The 15,858-nt window shown below is 39.5% G+C and overlaps 1 protein-coding gene across 3 annotated transcripts in view; it reads right to left on the reverse strand.

Annotated features, from left to right (window-relative positions):
• The window catches only part of PAPLN (papilin, proteoglycan like sulfated glycoprotein), a 123,013-nt gene that overhangs the window by 28,266 nt on the left and 78,889 nt on the right, over window positions 1-15,858 (reverse strand). For all 3 annotated transcript variants that reach the window (XM_070758230.1, XM_070758238.1, XM_070758222.1), the window contains 4 exons: window positions 14,654-14,861; window positions 12,218-12,394; window positions 10,691-10,847; window positions 6,926-7,012 (listed from right to left, as the gene is read on the reverse strand). In XM_070758230.1, coding sequence (XP_070614331.1) covers window positions 6,926-7,012; window positions 10,691-10,847; window positions 12,218-12,394; window positions 14,654-14,861 — 629 coding nt within the window. The remainder of the gene's footprint in view (window positions 1-6,925; window positions 7,013-10,690; window positions 10,848-12,217; window positions 12,395-14,653; window positions 14,862-15,858) is intronic.

The following is a 15,858-nucleotide window of genomic DNA, read 5'->3' on the forward strand; positions in this document are numbered from 1 at the left end:
AGCCAGACACACTGGTAAAAAGCAAAGGCAGTTTATATACTGGAAAGCAAACACAGGTAACAAAAACTCTTCTTACAGACAGGAACACGATGAAGCTTCACAGAGGTTTCACGAAGGCCAGGCAATAAAACAGGATTCTTGCTGGCAAAAACAACACTGGAGATAATAAAACCCACGCCTCCCCCAAGTCTTTCAGCCTTCTAGGCCACAAGCCAAGATCAGGGACGCCAAGAATCGAAGCAAGGTCACAGGACTCCCAGTTGATAACTCTCCACAAGACTGTAAGGGCGGGTCTGCCTTTTCAACCCTGCTGAGGAGAACCACACCCAAACCCAGCTGTTGCCAATTCAGGGATGGAAATACCTTTCTAATTGGCTCCATCTTTGAGCTGCTCGTCGCTGCCTCATGTCTATTATAGCCTGTGCGTCCTCATCCAATGAATCCAGGCTACTAGCTGGGGAGAGCCCCCCCCCCCCCGTGGGTCTCAGGCTGCTCTCCCTCCTCCTCTTCCTGACGTTCCTCTCCCCCGTCTGCCTGGTCCTCCCCCTCCTGTTCACTGTCCTCCTCCTCTGAGCATGGATCCGGCAGAGATCCAGCCGGTCCCTGAGGAGCCTCAGGCTGAATCACAACATCTACTATATAAACTGTATGTATATGTACCCACACACGCACAGCTCTTCTAAAATTATACACAGGGAAAAAAAGAAAAAAAAAATTTTCTACCGGTACTGCGTACCTCAGTGATTTTCAACCTTTTTTGAGCCATGGCACATTTTTTACATTTACAAAATCCTGGGGCACATTGAGTTGGGGAAGGGGGGCGGCTAAAAAAAGTTTGGACAATTTTTTTCTCTCTCTCTTCCTCCCTTCCGCTCTTTTTCTCTCTCCCTCCCTCTTTCTCTCCCTTCTTTTTTCTCTCTCTCTCCATCCCTTTCTCTCTTCCTTCCTTCCTCTCTTTTTTGCTCTCTTTCTCCCTCCCTCCCTCCCTCTATGTCTTTCTCTCTCCCACCTTTCCCTCCTCTCTTTCTCTCTCTCTCTCTTGCTTTTTCTCTCTCTCTTGTTCTCTTTCTCTCTCTCTTGCTTTCTTTCTCTCTCTCTCTCTTGCTTTCCTTCTCTCTCTTTCTTCCTTTCTTTCTCTCATTTTCTTTCTCTCTTTCTTTTTCTCTCTCTCTTTCTTTCTCTCTCTCTTGTTTTCTTTCTCTCTCTGAGCTTCGCGGCACACCTGACCATGTCTCAAGGCACACTAGTGTGCCGCGGCACACTGGTTGAAAAACACTGGCGTACCTGACCGTACCCATAGGACCCCATCACTGGGCAAACTCTTACTAAAGGTGTTGGGTGTTGGTGAAATCTACATATAGGTTTCTCTATTTTCTTTTACTCCACTATCCCTGCAGCTCCCCTCAACTCATCATATTCTTGCTTACCTGACATAGATAACTTGTACTTACAGTAGAAGTCTTATCACTTGGTGTATCACTCAATCATAATGCAGAAAGTCTTAAGTAATCTACCACAATACATTCCTAAATTAGACTAATGACCTCTACTATCAATTGTTAAGAAATGAGGAGGAGACTGATAGCACATTATTAGGCTAACAAATGTTATTAACAGGCATCATCTTTCGGCTGTGGCGAGGAGGGCGTTTGCCCAGGTTCACCTGGTGCACCAGTTGCGGCCCTATTTGGACAGGGAGTCATTGCTCAGAGTCGCTCATGCCCTCATCACCTCGAGGTTCAATTACTGCAACGCTCTCTACATGGGGCTACCTTTGAAAAGTGTTCGGAAACTTCAGATTGTGCAGAAAGCAGCCGCGAGAGCCATCGTGGGGCTTCCAAGATTCGCCCACATTTCTTCAACACTCTGTGGCTTGCATTGGCTGCCAATCGGTTTCCGGTCACAATTCATGGCATTGGACCAGAGTACCTCAAGAACCGCCTGCTACCGCACGAATCCCAGTGACTGATAAGGTCCCACAGAATTGGCCTTCTCCGGGTCCCGTCGACTAAACAATGTTGTTTGGTGGGCCCCAGGGGAAGAGCCTTCTCTGTGGCGGCCCCGACCCTCTGGAACCAACTCCTCCTGGAGATTAGAACTGCCCCCACCCTCCTTGTCTTTCGTAAACTACTCAAGACTCACTTATACCGCCAGGCATGGGGGAGTTGAGACACCTTTCCCCCAGGCTTTTTTATACTTTGTTTTATGTTTAGTATGAATGTGATGTTTGGTTTTTTTAAAATAATGATAGGGTTTTATATGTTTTTAATATTAGATTTGTTCCACTACTATATTGTTTTTATTACTGTTGTGAGCCACCCCGAGTCTTCGGAGAGGGGCGGCATACAAATCTAAATAATAATAATAATAATAATAATAATAATAATAATAATAATAATAAGTTTGATGGCCATGCCTTTAATAAAGTGAGTTAGTCTTTTTCAATTTGTTAATCTGATGACTACTCCTGATTTTTGGCTACCAAAGACCAACATGTCTCTCCTACAATATCAGTTGCAAAACCGAGTCTATTAATTTGACAACAAAATAAAACTACCATACTTAAAATAATGACTTTTGTCTGCTGGTTTGCAATGCCATTAGGATCATAGTCGAGGCTCCTTAATTGTACATGCATATAACCTGAAAAAAGTCTTGAATAAACAGAAATGGTCCAAAGACCATTTGAAGCTACCAAGGTACCAGTAGCAGCTACCAAGGCAAGTTATTAATATTGAGCTAACTCTTTGCTTCATTCACAGAACTAGGGAGGGAACAAAAGATAACACCTTTCAGTAGTAAGCCTCTTATGCTTTCTTGTTATTTTTCCCTTTCACACAGATCGAATCGTTGAGGAGCAAAAATGGGAATAAACACTCAAAGTGTTTGATGGATGGACTGGTTGCCTGGAAGCAGACAGTTTCTCTAAGTTTACTTTCTAGGAGCCTAGTAAGATTACTTAGCTGTAGCTATAGTTATCAGACAGAAGGTTAATAATAAAAAGAGAGCAGGAGGAATCATGGAATGGGACGGTAAGGATCAAAAGAATAAAGTAGTGTGCTATTAATTTTTTATACTTACATACTTTCCTGCCTATAATATGGATGGAAAACTTAACAGACACGTGGAAATGAAAGAGAGGTTTAGTTACACTTTACTGTGTAGTAAGGTCTGGCATATAGATTTGAAACCTGAACACATTAGGGAATATTGTGGAAGGAGGAAGAAAGTTTTCTTATTCTTTTTCACCTGAAATGTATCCTTCTTCTTTTTCCAGAAATCAGAAAGAGTATTGCAAGACCAGTGGATTGGGGTCACAAAAAGGCCGTATATACTGGAATGGGACAACTCACCATGGCCATTTTGCCATGTAGCCAATTCCCTACAGCCACCTCACCACAGCACAACTTGTCATGGCCAATTCACCATAGACAATTTGCTGTGGGACAATTCAACTTAATTATTTAAAATCGTTTTAGAAACATAGAAACATAGAAGTCTGACGGCAGAAAAAGACCTCATGGTCCATCTAGTCTGCCCTTATACTATTTCCTGTATTTTATCTTAGGATGGATATATGCTTATCCCAGGCATGTTTAAATTCAGTTACTGTGGATTTACCAACCACGTCTGCTGGAAGTTTGTTCCAAGGATCTACTACTCTTTCAATAAAGTAATATTTTCTCATGTTGCTTTTGATCTTTCCCCCAACTAACTTCAGATTGTGTCCCCTTGTCCTTGTGTTCACTTTCCTATTAAAAACACTTCCCTCCTGGACCTTATTTAACCCTTTAATATATTTAAATGTTTCGATCATGTCCCCCCTTTCCCTTCTGTCCTCCAGACTATACAGATTGAGTTCATTAAGTCTTTCCTGATACGTTTTATGCTTAAGACCTTCCACCATTCTTGTAGCCCGTCTTTGGACCTGTTCAATTTTGTCAATATCTTTTTGTAGGTGAGGTCTCCAGGACTGAACACGGTATTCCAAATGTGGTCTCACCAGTGCTCTATATAAGGGGATCACAATCTCCCTCTTCCTGCTTGTTATACCTCTAGCTATGCAGCCAAGCATCCTACTTGCTTTTCCTACCGCCCGACCACACTGCTCACCCATTTTGAGACTGTCAGAAATCACTACCCCTAAATCCTTCTCTTCTGAAGTTTTTGCTAACACAGAACTGCCAATGCAGTACTCAGATTGAGGATTCCTTTTCCCCAAGTGCATTATTTTACATTTGGAAACATTAAACTGCAGTTTCCATTGCTTTGACCATTTATCTAGTAAAGCTAAATCATTTACCATATTACAGACCCCTCCAGGAATATCAACCCTATTGCACACTTTAGAGTCATCGGCAAATAGGCAAACCTTCCCTACCAAACCTTCCCCAATGTCACTCACAAACATATTAAAAAGAATAGGACCCAGAACAGACCCTTGTGGCACATTTCATTTCTTATTTTATACTCATTTAAGACTTAAGAACACTGAGCATAATCAGATTTCAGAATTTTGTATTCCCTTTGCCTCTTATTTATAGTTTCTTATTGATTATCAGTATGAGGAAACCTGAAGCATGGAACGGGAGCAAAAAAGTATAAGCTTGGGTGAAAGTCAAGGGGAAAGCACCTTGATCATCTTGGCTGATCCCTCTCCCCTCAAAGCTAAACAAGGATTGCACTTACTTAATATAACCAAGCACCAAGAAGTCCAGAAGTGTAGTCTAGTCCAAAAAATACCAATAGTATCCCAGAAGAAGATAGTTCATTTACAAGAAAGCCATTTAGTCAAGAAGTCGATTCCTACTGCCTTAGGAATCAAGGCTAGCTCAATATAATCTTTAGGTAAAATTGATATATTCAATTAAAGGACAACATGATTCCCTACTTTTCAGGAAACTTTTAAAGTACCAGAAGGCACATGATTTAAGTACCAAGTACAGATAAGGTAGAATTGCCTGAGAAAATTCTGGTATCTTTAAGTTAGACATTGGAAACACCTACAAGCAAGCCTTGACTTATGCCTTCTGTATAACCATGAATTATTCTTAGAATGTACTCTGAAAATACTATTGTGACATACAGTTAACAAAGCCTTTTGAATTTATCACTCAAGTTCATTGAAGACTTGAGGCAAGTTGTAAGATGGATCTGCAGTGAAGTATTAGAACTGTGTGTTATCCATAAGCAGCAATCTCTCCCTGAGCATATTCTAGGTGATTTATTGTATGTATCTGATTGGCAGGTCATCACAACCACTATTTTGTCTATAGCAGTGCTTCTCAAATAGTGGGGCAGCCCCCCTTGGGCAGGCGTGGAGTGATGCCAGAGTGTGTGTATGAGACCCCAGGGAATGTGCTTTTTTTTGGCGTTTATTCTTCGATTGCAGAACATAAGAATGCAGTCAAAAAAGAAGAAAAAACTTCCTCCCTTGTCCAGCACATTAAAAAAACAGGGCATAAAACTGACTTTGAAAAAACTAAATTACTTTCCAAAACAGAACACGTATATAAAAGAATAATCATGGAGGCCATAGAGATAGAAAAACACCCCCTCAGCATGAACAAACGAGATGACACGTCCCGCCTACCAGAGATTTGGAAACCAGCCTTAAACAAAAAAACATATCATAATCATCACCATGTCAATCCTTCAACTAAATGTGATTCCACCAACCAATCAAATCATTAAAACATAGCCACCCAATCTATTTGCTACATTCAAACCAAATCTCCACCCCCACCACTATTTATAAGGAACAAATGGCAGTTACAAACAAACTATATTTACAGCAGCATGAAGCTTACAACTTCAGCCTGATGATGGTGAATGTGATTTCACCGAAACGTCGCATAGACACTCAAAATATTACACGGGGCAAAACCCGAACTCAGAACAATCTACATACATATACCCGTGAAAAAATATATATCCACTAAAACCCTCATTGTGTATTGGACTAACTAACTAACTAACTAACTAACTAACTAACTAACTAACTAAACAAACAAACAAACAAACAAATAAATAATAAATAAGAAGTGCAGATAACAAACCCTTAAGAGACGCCATGGAAAAATGTTTAACAGGGATGAAAAGAAAGGGGGAGGGGGATAGAGGTAATTAGACAAACGTAAGACTCCCAAAAGCTAAGACGAGGAAATATGACAAAGTGTATGTGGCGCTTGGCTTCACTTTGACTACAGTGGGAGACAAGGAAAGTCTGTGTCTAAAAATGTTGGCAGCAGACAGCACAAAGCCAAATAAATTAAGGTGTCACTTAAACACATTACACCCCAATTATGCCGATAAGCCGCTTGAGGTTTTTCGGTGAAAACGTGCCAAATATTGCAAACAATCATCCTGGTGGAGAGTTAGGGTATGTGCGAAATGTTTACTTCTTCCTAGGGGAGACAGAAAATAATTGGGAAGCACTGGTGTGTATGGAGCTCCTTTCTCTCACACAGCTATAACATGCTCTACAACTTCAAATGTGCTCACTGGTTCCCACTACATTAGTGACTACAGGTAGAAGCAGATATCAATTTATCGCTCCATCTTCATAATTATATAACCTTTGTTTCTGGCACTGGCACTGAGAAATGCTGGAAAATGATTGGTTTCTTAAATTGGGGGTTTTTTTACATTATTTTTAATATTAGATTTGTACATATTGTCTTTTTACTGTTGTTAGCTGCCCCGAGTCTATGGAGAGGGGCGGCATACAAATCTAATTAATAAATAATAAATATATAAATAAAATGAAGGAAGGACTACTGGGCCCAAAGCTTTTTTCTTACAAAACTCTAGCCTCTAAGATTTCCATTTCCTTAAAAACAGGAAAGGGGAAAATATCAAAAAACCACTCAGAGAAAACCAAAATAACATTAGACGAAGGAAGACCAACTTGGCATTAACAAACCTTCAGTGCCTTGGTCAGGATAGTAGCGGGTCAGTAAGGTCCGACGACTGATATTGAACCCTGTGATGTCTTGCATGCTGGGAACTTCTGCAAGAATACAAATAAATATGCTGTATTATTCTGTGTAAAAGACAAACAGCTCCCTACTCCCACAATCATCATTTAAAGGGAACCTACACAATACTTTGTTGTGCAGTGTTATAATGGTGCCACAAAATAGATGGAAATAAAGCACCATTAGAAAACAGACTTTAATACCCAGAGTATATACCCAGAGTCTTCGGAGAGGGGCGGCATACAAATCCAATAAATAAATAAAATAAATATAGTGGAAAATATGAATTTTCCTTGAGAAAGAGGCAAAATTTCAAGAAATGGAGAATAAGTTAAAATGTAATACAAAAGTGCAAGGAATTCCCATTTGTCTCTCCAGTACCCTAATAATATCCCCTCCAAAACTTCCAGTGTGTAAAGCCAAAAACTTGAGGTCCTTTGTTTCTCCTGTATTTTATAGTTTTGGGAAAATTTGAAATGAGTTCCTTAATTTTTCCTAAACTTTCCTTGTCTTACTTGATTTCAGTGGCTTTTGATACTATTGATTGTCGTATCTCTGGGGAACATTTCTAAGGGTTGGAAGTAGGAGGCAGTAGTATTGCCTGTCTTTTCACTTGAGTAGACTCCAGAGATAACATTGGTGGGGTGGATAATTCAACCTAAGATTGTTGACCAGGCATACCGGCAAAACAAGATACCTGCTTTGTATAGTTCCCCGAGGGTTTGACACTTTCTGCTCTTCTTTAGTACATGAAGTAGCTGGGTGAGGTTTTCCAATGGCATGGGGTCAGATATCATCAATATGTGGATGCTACTCAGTTGGGCATCTCTACTCTAGCCAAACAAGTGATATTGCTGAAGTTCTTCTCTGGTTATTAGGATCTGGATGGGGAACTACAAGTTTAGGCTCTATTTTAGAAAAATCTGGTAGCTATGGATGCAAGGATTCTACATTTTCAGGGATTTTCCATTTCTAATTCTTGATGAGATAATTACTTAATTTGTTGCAGTGGTTAAGACATCAGGCTATAAACTAGGAGACCATGAGTGCAAATTCTATCTTAGGCACAAAGCCAGCTTGATGACCTGGAGCTAGTCCCTCTTTTTCAGCCCTAGGAAGATGATAAAGACCGTAACCTTTGTTTCTAGCTATACTGGGTTTTTCTTTTGTAGCAGTAGTGAGCTTTTATGCTGATAATACAGTAGTACCTTTAGATACGAGCTGCTCCACATGCGAGTATTCCAAGTTACGAGCTGCGACGCGAGCGAAATTTCTGTTCGACACCCAAGCTCAAATTCGGGATACGAGCCGAGCTTCCACTAGTTGGCACAAGAATCTCCTTGCTTCCGGTTATCTCGGCACGAAAAACAAAGTCTAAAGGCATTCGTTCGAGATGCAAGTTGATCGACTTATGAGCTCGGGTCTGGAACAAATTAAACTCGTATGTCGAGGTACCACTGTATTACTATTTATTTCCCTTTTTCTATTCTTATTTTTCTATTCTTATTTTTCAAGGTATTCTACTAGAGCTGACACAGTAATTGAAGATTTATAAATCAAATATGTATTATTATTATTATTATTATTATTAATATTATTATTAATATTAATATTAATATTATTATTATTATTAATATTATTATTAATATTAATATTAATATTAATATTAATATTAATATTAATATTAATATTAATATTAATATTAATATTAATATTAATATTAATATTATTAATATTATTATTATTATTATTATTAATATTATTATTAATATTAATATTAATATTAATATTAATATTAATATTATTATTAATATTAATATTATTATTATTATTATTATTAATATTAATATTATTAATATTATTATTATTATTATTATTAATATTAATATTAATATTAATATTAATATTAATATTAATATTAATATTAATATTAATATTAATATTAATATTATTATTAATATTATTATTATTATTATTAATATTAATATTAATATTATTATTAATATTAATATTAATATTAATATTAATATTAATATTAATATCAATATTAATATTAATATCAATATCAATATTAATATTATTTATTAGATTTGTATGCCACCCCTCTCCAAAGACTCGGAGCGGCTCACAACAACAACAAAACAGTACAAATCCAATAGTTAAAAACAATTTAAAACCCCTTAATATAAAAAAAACAGTCATACATCTCAGACAAACCATACACAAAATGGATAATTAAAGTGCATAGCCATAACATCTTCCAAGCTTCAAATGGGTGTCTTAAACTGTAGTACGGTAAGTCTCCAAGCATTTCTTTTGCCCTTTCAATTTTCCAAACTTAAGAGAAAAAAAACCTGAGAAGACAAACCTAGCCCCACCAACTCCAATAATATCACATGTTATGTTGATTGGTCATGCCAAGCCCCTTTCATCTCCCACCCAATCTGGGCACCAACAGAAAGCGTGGCTTACAGGACAAAGTAAGCAGAGATGGGTTCCTGCTGGTTCAGACCGCTTCTATAGAACCAGTAGCGGGAATTCCCTCCCACTCGCTAAACTGGCAGTGATGGCCAGCTGGCCATGCCCCTGAACCGGCTCTCTCAGGGGTGCCGTAGGTGTCGCCATCTTGTTTTTTGCTTCTGCACATGGGCCAAAGCTGGTATTTTAGCACTGTGCATGGGCGCGCACCCATGTGAAGCATACATGCCTACACGGAGCATGAAGAAATGAACCAACAGTGAAGTAAGTCAGAACTCACTCCTGAAAGTAAGTTGTCAGATGCTCCTTTAGAAATTAGCAACATGGACTTAAAAATAAAATTCTGACTGGCTTGATATTGGTAGCAAGTAACTAAGTCAACTTGATATTAATTTTTGTGGAACAATAATACTGGAAGTGAGAAGACAATGAACTCCCCCACCACCACCAGCTTTAACAACAAACCAATTGTTGTTTTTAGTGCATTCTAGATTTTCTAGTTTCTTGAGTTATGACTCAAGAAAATCAGAATCCGGTACTAGAGAATGTGTTTTTGGATATTAAAAATGGCTAAGGTTTAAGCTTAGCATTTTTATTTGGAAGAACAAAATATAAATCAAGTCATATGTGATCTGAATAAGCTGTCTGCGTTTAATCCCCACAAAACACAAATAAAAAATGTTTTCTCTATTACTGTACTTTTAAAATTAATTTACTGACTTCAGTGTTTGACTGGTAAGATCCAACCTACTAAAGCAGAAGTTCACTCGTTTTTTGCTAACCTTGTTTATTCCCACATGCATCACATCATCCCATTTAAAAATAAATAAATCAGTAATCAAACATAGGACGCGAAGAATACTGAGTCATCAACTCAACATTTCTGTAAAGGATGCTTCGTAAGTGGTATAATTTAACATGCAAAATGGAAAGGCCTACCAGTTAAACTCTATGACGGTGGCATTCCTATCTATTCGTACATAAGTGCACTGGTGTGCCTTTCGTCCCCTGTCCAATTGTCTTTCCTTTCTCTCACATCATATATATTTTCTTTCTTTCATATATCCTCCCCTCTAAGTTCACTTTACTGTTATATATATTACTACATGGCTATTTTTCTTCCTATGTATTTGTGTATCGGACAAATGAATAAATAAAAATAAATAAATAAATATTCTAACATCCCTGATATCCTGGAAATAGATGCTGAGATTCCAGCACTTTGCACTTACGCTGGGGCATGTGACAAGGTTGTGTATTGCAGCTCCCAAGCATGGTTGGTATCTGTGGCTGTATCTCTTGGCAAATCTCATGACCGTAGAATTTGGAATCACCATCAGCACAAATGACTTGACGAGTTCGGATACCAGAACCACAGCTTTTTGAGCACTTGATAAAAAAAAAAATGGTGAGGGTTAAAACAATGGCAATCAGATGAGAAGCAAAGAATCATCAGATGAAGGGCAAAGAAACACCAAGGCACCAGAGACCTTGTGGCAGTGGTGAAATCCATTTTTTTTACTACCAGTTCTGTGGGCGTGGCTTGGTGCACATGGCGAGGGAAGGATATTGCAAGATCTCCATTCACACCCAAATCTAGGACAGCCAGAGGTGGTATTTTCCAGTTCTCCGAATCAGTATTGGTACGCCTGGGATCACCGATCCAGTGATCCCACCGTCCGATGCTCACACATGCAAGATTTCAGTGATTTTCAGCCTTTCTTTGCTTCTACGCATGTGTGGAAGGAAAGAAATCTTCAAAAATCGCCAAAATCTCATGCGTGCGAGCATCCTCATGTGAGATTTCGGTGATTTTCAATTCAATTCAATTCAATTTATTAGATTTGTATGCAGCCCCTCTCCGAAGACTCGGGGCGGTTCACAACAGTAATAAAAGCAGTATAACAAAGGAACAAATGGATTTTGGTAATTCAGTCTCCGGGACTGATTTGGTAGCAAAAGGTAAGTGTTCCAAACTATTCAAGATTTCCACTACTGGTACTCCAGAATCTGTCAGAACCAGTTGGATTTCACCCAGGGGTGGGCTACTGCCTGGACGGAGTGGGGGAAACGCAGTGGGTTAGCGAAAATGGAGCTGCACCCCAGAACACCCAATTTGCAATGAAAGATGTTGAAAGAAAATGCATAAGCGACATCCACAGTGTGGCAGTTTAAATTTTGGTAGCCCCTCACTGATTTGAACCCCTGTCTTGTGGGTGAAGTGCCATGGAACAAGTCTGCAAATACTACTTGGAAGTTTTCCAATCTGGAACCCTCCAGTCTTCCCGCAGCCATTCAATCTTGGAATTCTGAAAATCACCATTCCAAAACATCAGAATCGTGGCACATTAGGGAAAGAAACTGATAAAAAAGAAAGACCTGGTAGTATTAGTTATTTCCAAGTAGTTACTGTAATAGGAGTGATAAATAAGGTCCATGAATAGCCTAAAGGTTCTGCAGGCAATTGTTCTTACAGGCAGTTATAACTAAGACATTTTATAGTTTCATTTCCAGAAGATAAGATCATGTGAATATCACCATCCTGCCCCCCAAAGCCATTTATTAAAATATCTGTGCTGTGACTGTACTCTAACTTTGTCCTACAGGCTATTCAGGTTGGTGACCTCATTCTTCTGGTTATTTTCCTCATCCCAGGAAATATTGTATGGATGCAAATGGATCTCTCTAAAAATGTGAAACAGGGATTAGCAAAGGGACAAATATTGGACTATTCCTCTAGGGAAATATGTCATACTCACCAATCCCCAGTCTCCAATATGCCAGCCAATCTCCTGTATACAATTCTCCTCGATACAGGGCTGGGTTTGCTGAGGTTTTGGTTGTCTCAAGCAAGCAATATCTAGAATCTGAGAGCCCTGTTCAACCTGACAGCTTACAGTCCTGGTTTGAATACCTTCACCACAACTTACTGAACACTGTAAAAAATAAAATAAATAACATAAAATGAAACAACAACAACAATCTGCATTGCATGACACACTTCTCTATTTCTGATATTAATTTGTTCTGCATAATCTACAGTCTGAATAAAGATCTCTTTTGCAGTATTCAGGTTTCCAGCATTTCATTGAAATGCTATGGCAGGGGTCCATAAACTTGGCAACTTTAGGAGTTGTGGACTTCAACTCCCAGAATTCTCAAACCAGCTGGCTGGTGAATTCTGGGAGTTGAAGTTCACAAGTCTTAAAGTTGCCAAGTTTGTGTTATGGCATCAGAAGAACATTTAGCCACATGGGCAGTTCCAGAGATTTTGTCATGAAGTTTGATTTCTTTTGGAGGACAAGTGCAATTGTGCCTCATTATTTTATTTTAAAAACTTTAACATACATCCTTGGAAAGGTGGGGGGTAGAATTTGTTTAGGCTTTTCCCCTTCTCTTTTTCTGACTTTCATCTTTTTAAAATAATTTTTCTATTTGGGGTGTATATTTTGTACTTTTTCTAATTTTAAAGACATGTTTTAAAGTTATAACCAGTTAAATGATATTTGAAGATTTATGTACTTTATTTATAAATTTTTATTTCTCTGTTAGATTTATAGCCTATTTTTCCTCTAGGAAATACTCCGTGGCAACACTCCGTGGCTGCTGATCGGTTTCCGGTTATAATTCAAAGTGTTGGTAATGACCTTTAAAGCCCTACATGGCATTGGGCCAGAATACATCCGGAACCGCCTTCTATCGCACGAATCCCAGCAGACGATAAGGTCCCACAGAGTTGGCCTTCTCCGGGTCCCGTCGACCAAACAATGCCGTTTGGCAGGCCCCAGGGGAAGAGCCTTCTCTGTGGCGGCCCCGGCCCTCTGGAATCAACTCCCCCCAGAGATTAGAACGGCCCCCACCCTACTTGTCTTTCGCAAATTACTCAAGACCCACCTTTGTCGCCACGCATGGGGGAGTTAGGATATTCGTTCCCCTAGGCCATTACAAGTTATGTATGGTATGTTTGTGTGTATGTTTGGTTTTTATAATAAGGGTTTTTAGTTGTTTTATTAAATTGGATTGTTACATGTTGTTTTTTTATCGTTGTTAGCCGCCCCGAGTCTGCGGAGAGGGGCGGCATACAAATCCAATAAATAAATAAATATAGTGACCTTCTCTGCTTTCTCAAAAAATAATCTTGCAAAGTAAATTATATAGTAATTTATAAGATGAGATGGGGGGAACATATAAATTTACCACCAGTCCAGTCCATAAGGCAAAGGAAATTGAAATTAAATCTTTAGCACAGTTGTAGTTTCAATCTGTGACCTCTTCATTTAACGTCTGAGCTGCCAGTCCCAAATGTGGTCACTAAATGAGGACTACCTGTACTTCCAACACGTTACTGAGTACTAAAATCATACAAGGCAAATCAGGGTGTCCCATGGGTGCCCTGGGGCTAGATTATATTCTTCTTCCCAAGAAGAATAGCAATTAGATTTATATACCGCTTCACAGTGCTTTACAGCCTTCTCTAAGCGGTTTATAGAAAGTAAGCCTATTGCCCCCAACGAATCCCAGCAACTGGTTAGGTCCCACAGAGTTGGCCTTCTCCGGGTCCCGTCGACTAAGCAATGTCATTTGGCGGGACCCAGAAGAAGAACCTTCTCTGTGGCAGCCCTGACCCTCTGGAACCTGCTCCCCCCAGATATCAGAGTTGCCCCCACCCTCCTTGCCTTTCGCAAGCTCCTTAAAACCCACCTCTGTCGTCAGGCATGGGGGAATTGAAATTTCCCTCCCCCCTAGGCTTATAGAATTTATACATGGTATGTTTGTATGTATGAGTGGTTCTTTAAATTGGCGTTTTTTAGATTGTTTTTAATATTAGATTTGTTTATATTGTCTTTTATATTGTTGTTAGTCACCCCGAGTCTTCGGAGAGGGGCGGCATACAAATCAATTCAATTCAATTCAATTTATTGGATTTATATGCCGCCCCTCTCCGAAAACTCGGGGCGGCATATAAATCAAACAAACAAACAAACAAATAAATAAATAAATCTGAGTCCTCATTTTACCGACCTTGGAAGGATGGAAGGCTGAGTCAACCTTGAGCCTGGTGAGATTTGATCTGCCAAACTGCTGGCAGTTGGTGATCAGCAGAAGGAGCTTGCAGTGCTGCACTCTAACCACTGCGCCACCGAGGCTCTGAACCAATCCTGCCTCAGTACAGATATTGCACGGAAAAAACTCACCGCAGACCAGGGACCTGAGACCCATGTTGCACACCGTTGCAGATTGCAAGGCTGCATGCTGCGTGGCTTCTCTGTTAAGGAAATGCATTCGGTATCATCCACAGCATCCTGAAAGTGATGACCGTTGTACGAGGCACAGTAAACCGAACGGCTTTGAATGCCTCCTCCGCAGGTGGCAGAGCACTGGCTCCAGTCACCAGTTTTCCAGCTAAAAACAAATGGTTTTTTAAAGAAAAAAATATAACTCTCAAGGAACCAAGAAGTCACTAGTGTCACAAGAGAATTTCCTGGAACAAAAAATTATCATGATTAGTTCCCGGGAATGAGCTTCCTTGATCAGAGGTTTTATCCAACTGGTAAGCAAGGGTCCTGTTAAAAGCCAGGAATTCCAATCAGGGGCACAATGGAAATTCCTAGCAGCCTTAAAAGTAACAAGGGGAGCCAAATTATGGAAAGGAAGTAAATGAAAGGAATCAAAAAGACCATTTGAGATGAAAGAGGCCCCAGGAAAGATTTAGAAAGGGAGGGAATCTTTCTCTGCGTGAGAGTTGTAGAATGTCAGTATTTTAAAGAGGTTGCAGCACCAAGAGCTATATTAACACACACCCCAGATTCTGCATGAGGAATATGATTATTGTATGGTCTACCTATATTATGCAGATGCTATGCACATTTAAAATAAATACAGTATTTTTGGAGTATAAGATGCACCTTTTTTCTCCCTAAAAGAGGCTGAAAATTCAGTATACAGTGTTCCCTCGATTTTCGCGGGTTCGAACTTTGCGAAAAGTCTATACCACGGTTTTTCAAAAATATTAATTAAAAAATACTTCGTGGGGTTTTTCCCTATACCACGGTTTTCCCCGCCTGATGACGTCATATGTCATCGCCAAACTTTTGTCTGCCTTTAATATATTTTTTTAATAAACTTTAATAAATAAACAGGGTGAGTAATACAGTGATCCCCCGAGTTTCGCGAGGGTTCCGTTCCAAGACCCCTCGCGAAACTCAATTTGTCGCGATATAGCGGTGCGGAAGTAAAACACCATCTGCGCATGTGCGCCCTTTTTTTTCATGGCCGCACATGCGCAGATGGTGGAGTTTGCGTGTGGGCGGCGGGGAAGACCCAGGGAAGGTTCCTTCGGCCGCCCAACAGCTGATCTGCTCCGCAGCGTGGCAGCAGTGAGGAGCCGAAGATGGGGTTT

The sequence above is a fragment of the Erythrolamprus reginae genome, chromosome 1 (assembly GCF_031021105.1).
Source record: "Erythrolamprus reginae isolate rEryReg1 chromosome 1, rEryReg1.hap1, whole genome shotgun sequence".
Taxonomy (NCBI): Eukaryota; Metazoa; Chordata; class Lepidosauria; order Squamata; family Dipsadidae; genus Erythrolamprus; species Erythrolamprus reginae.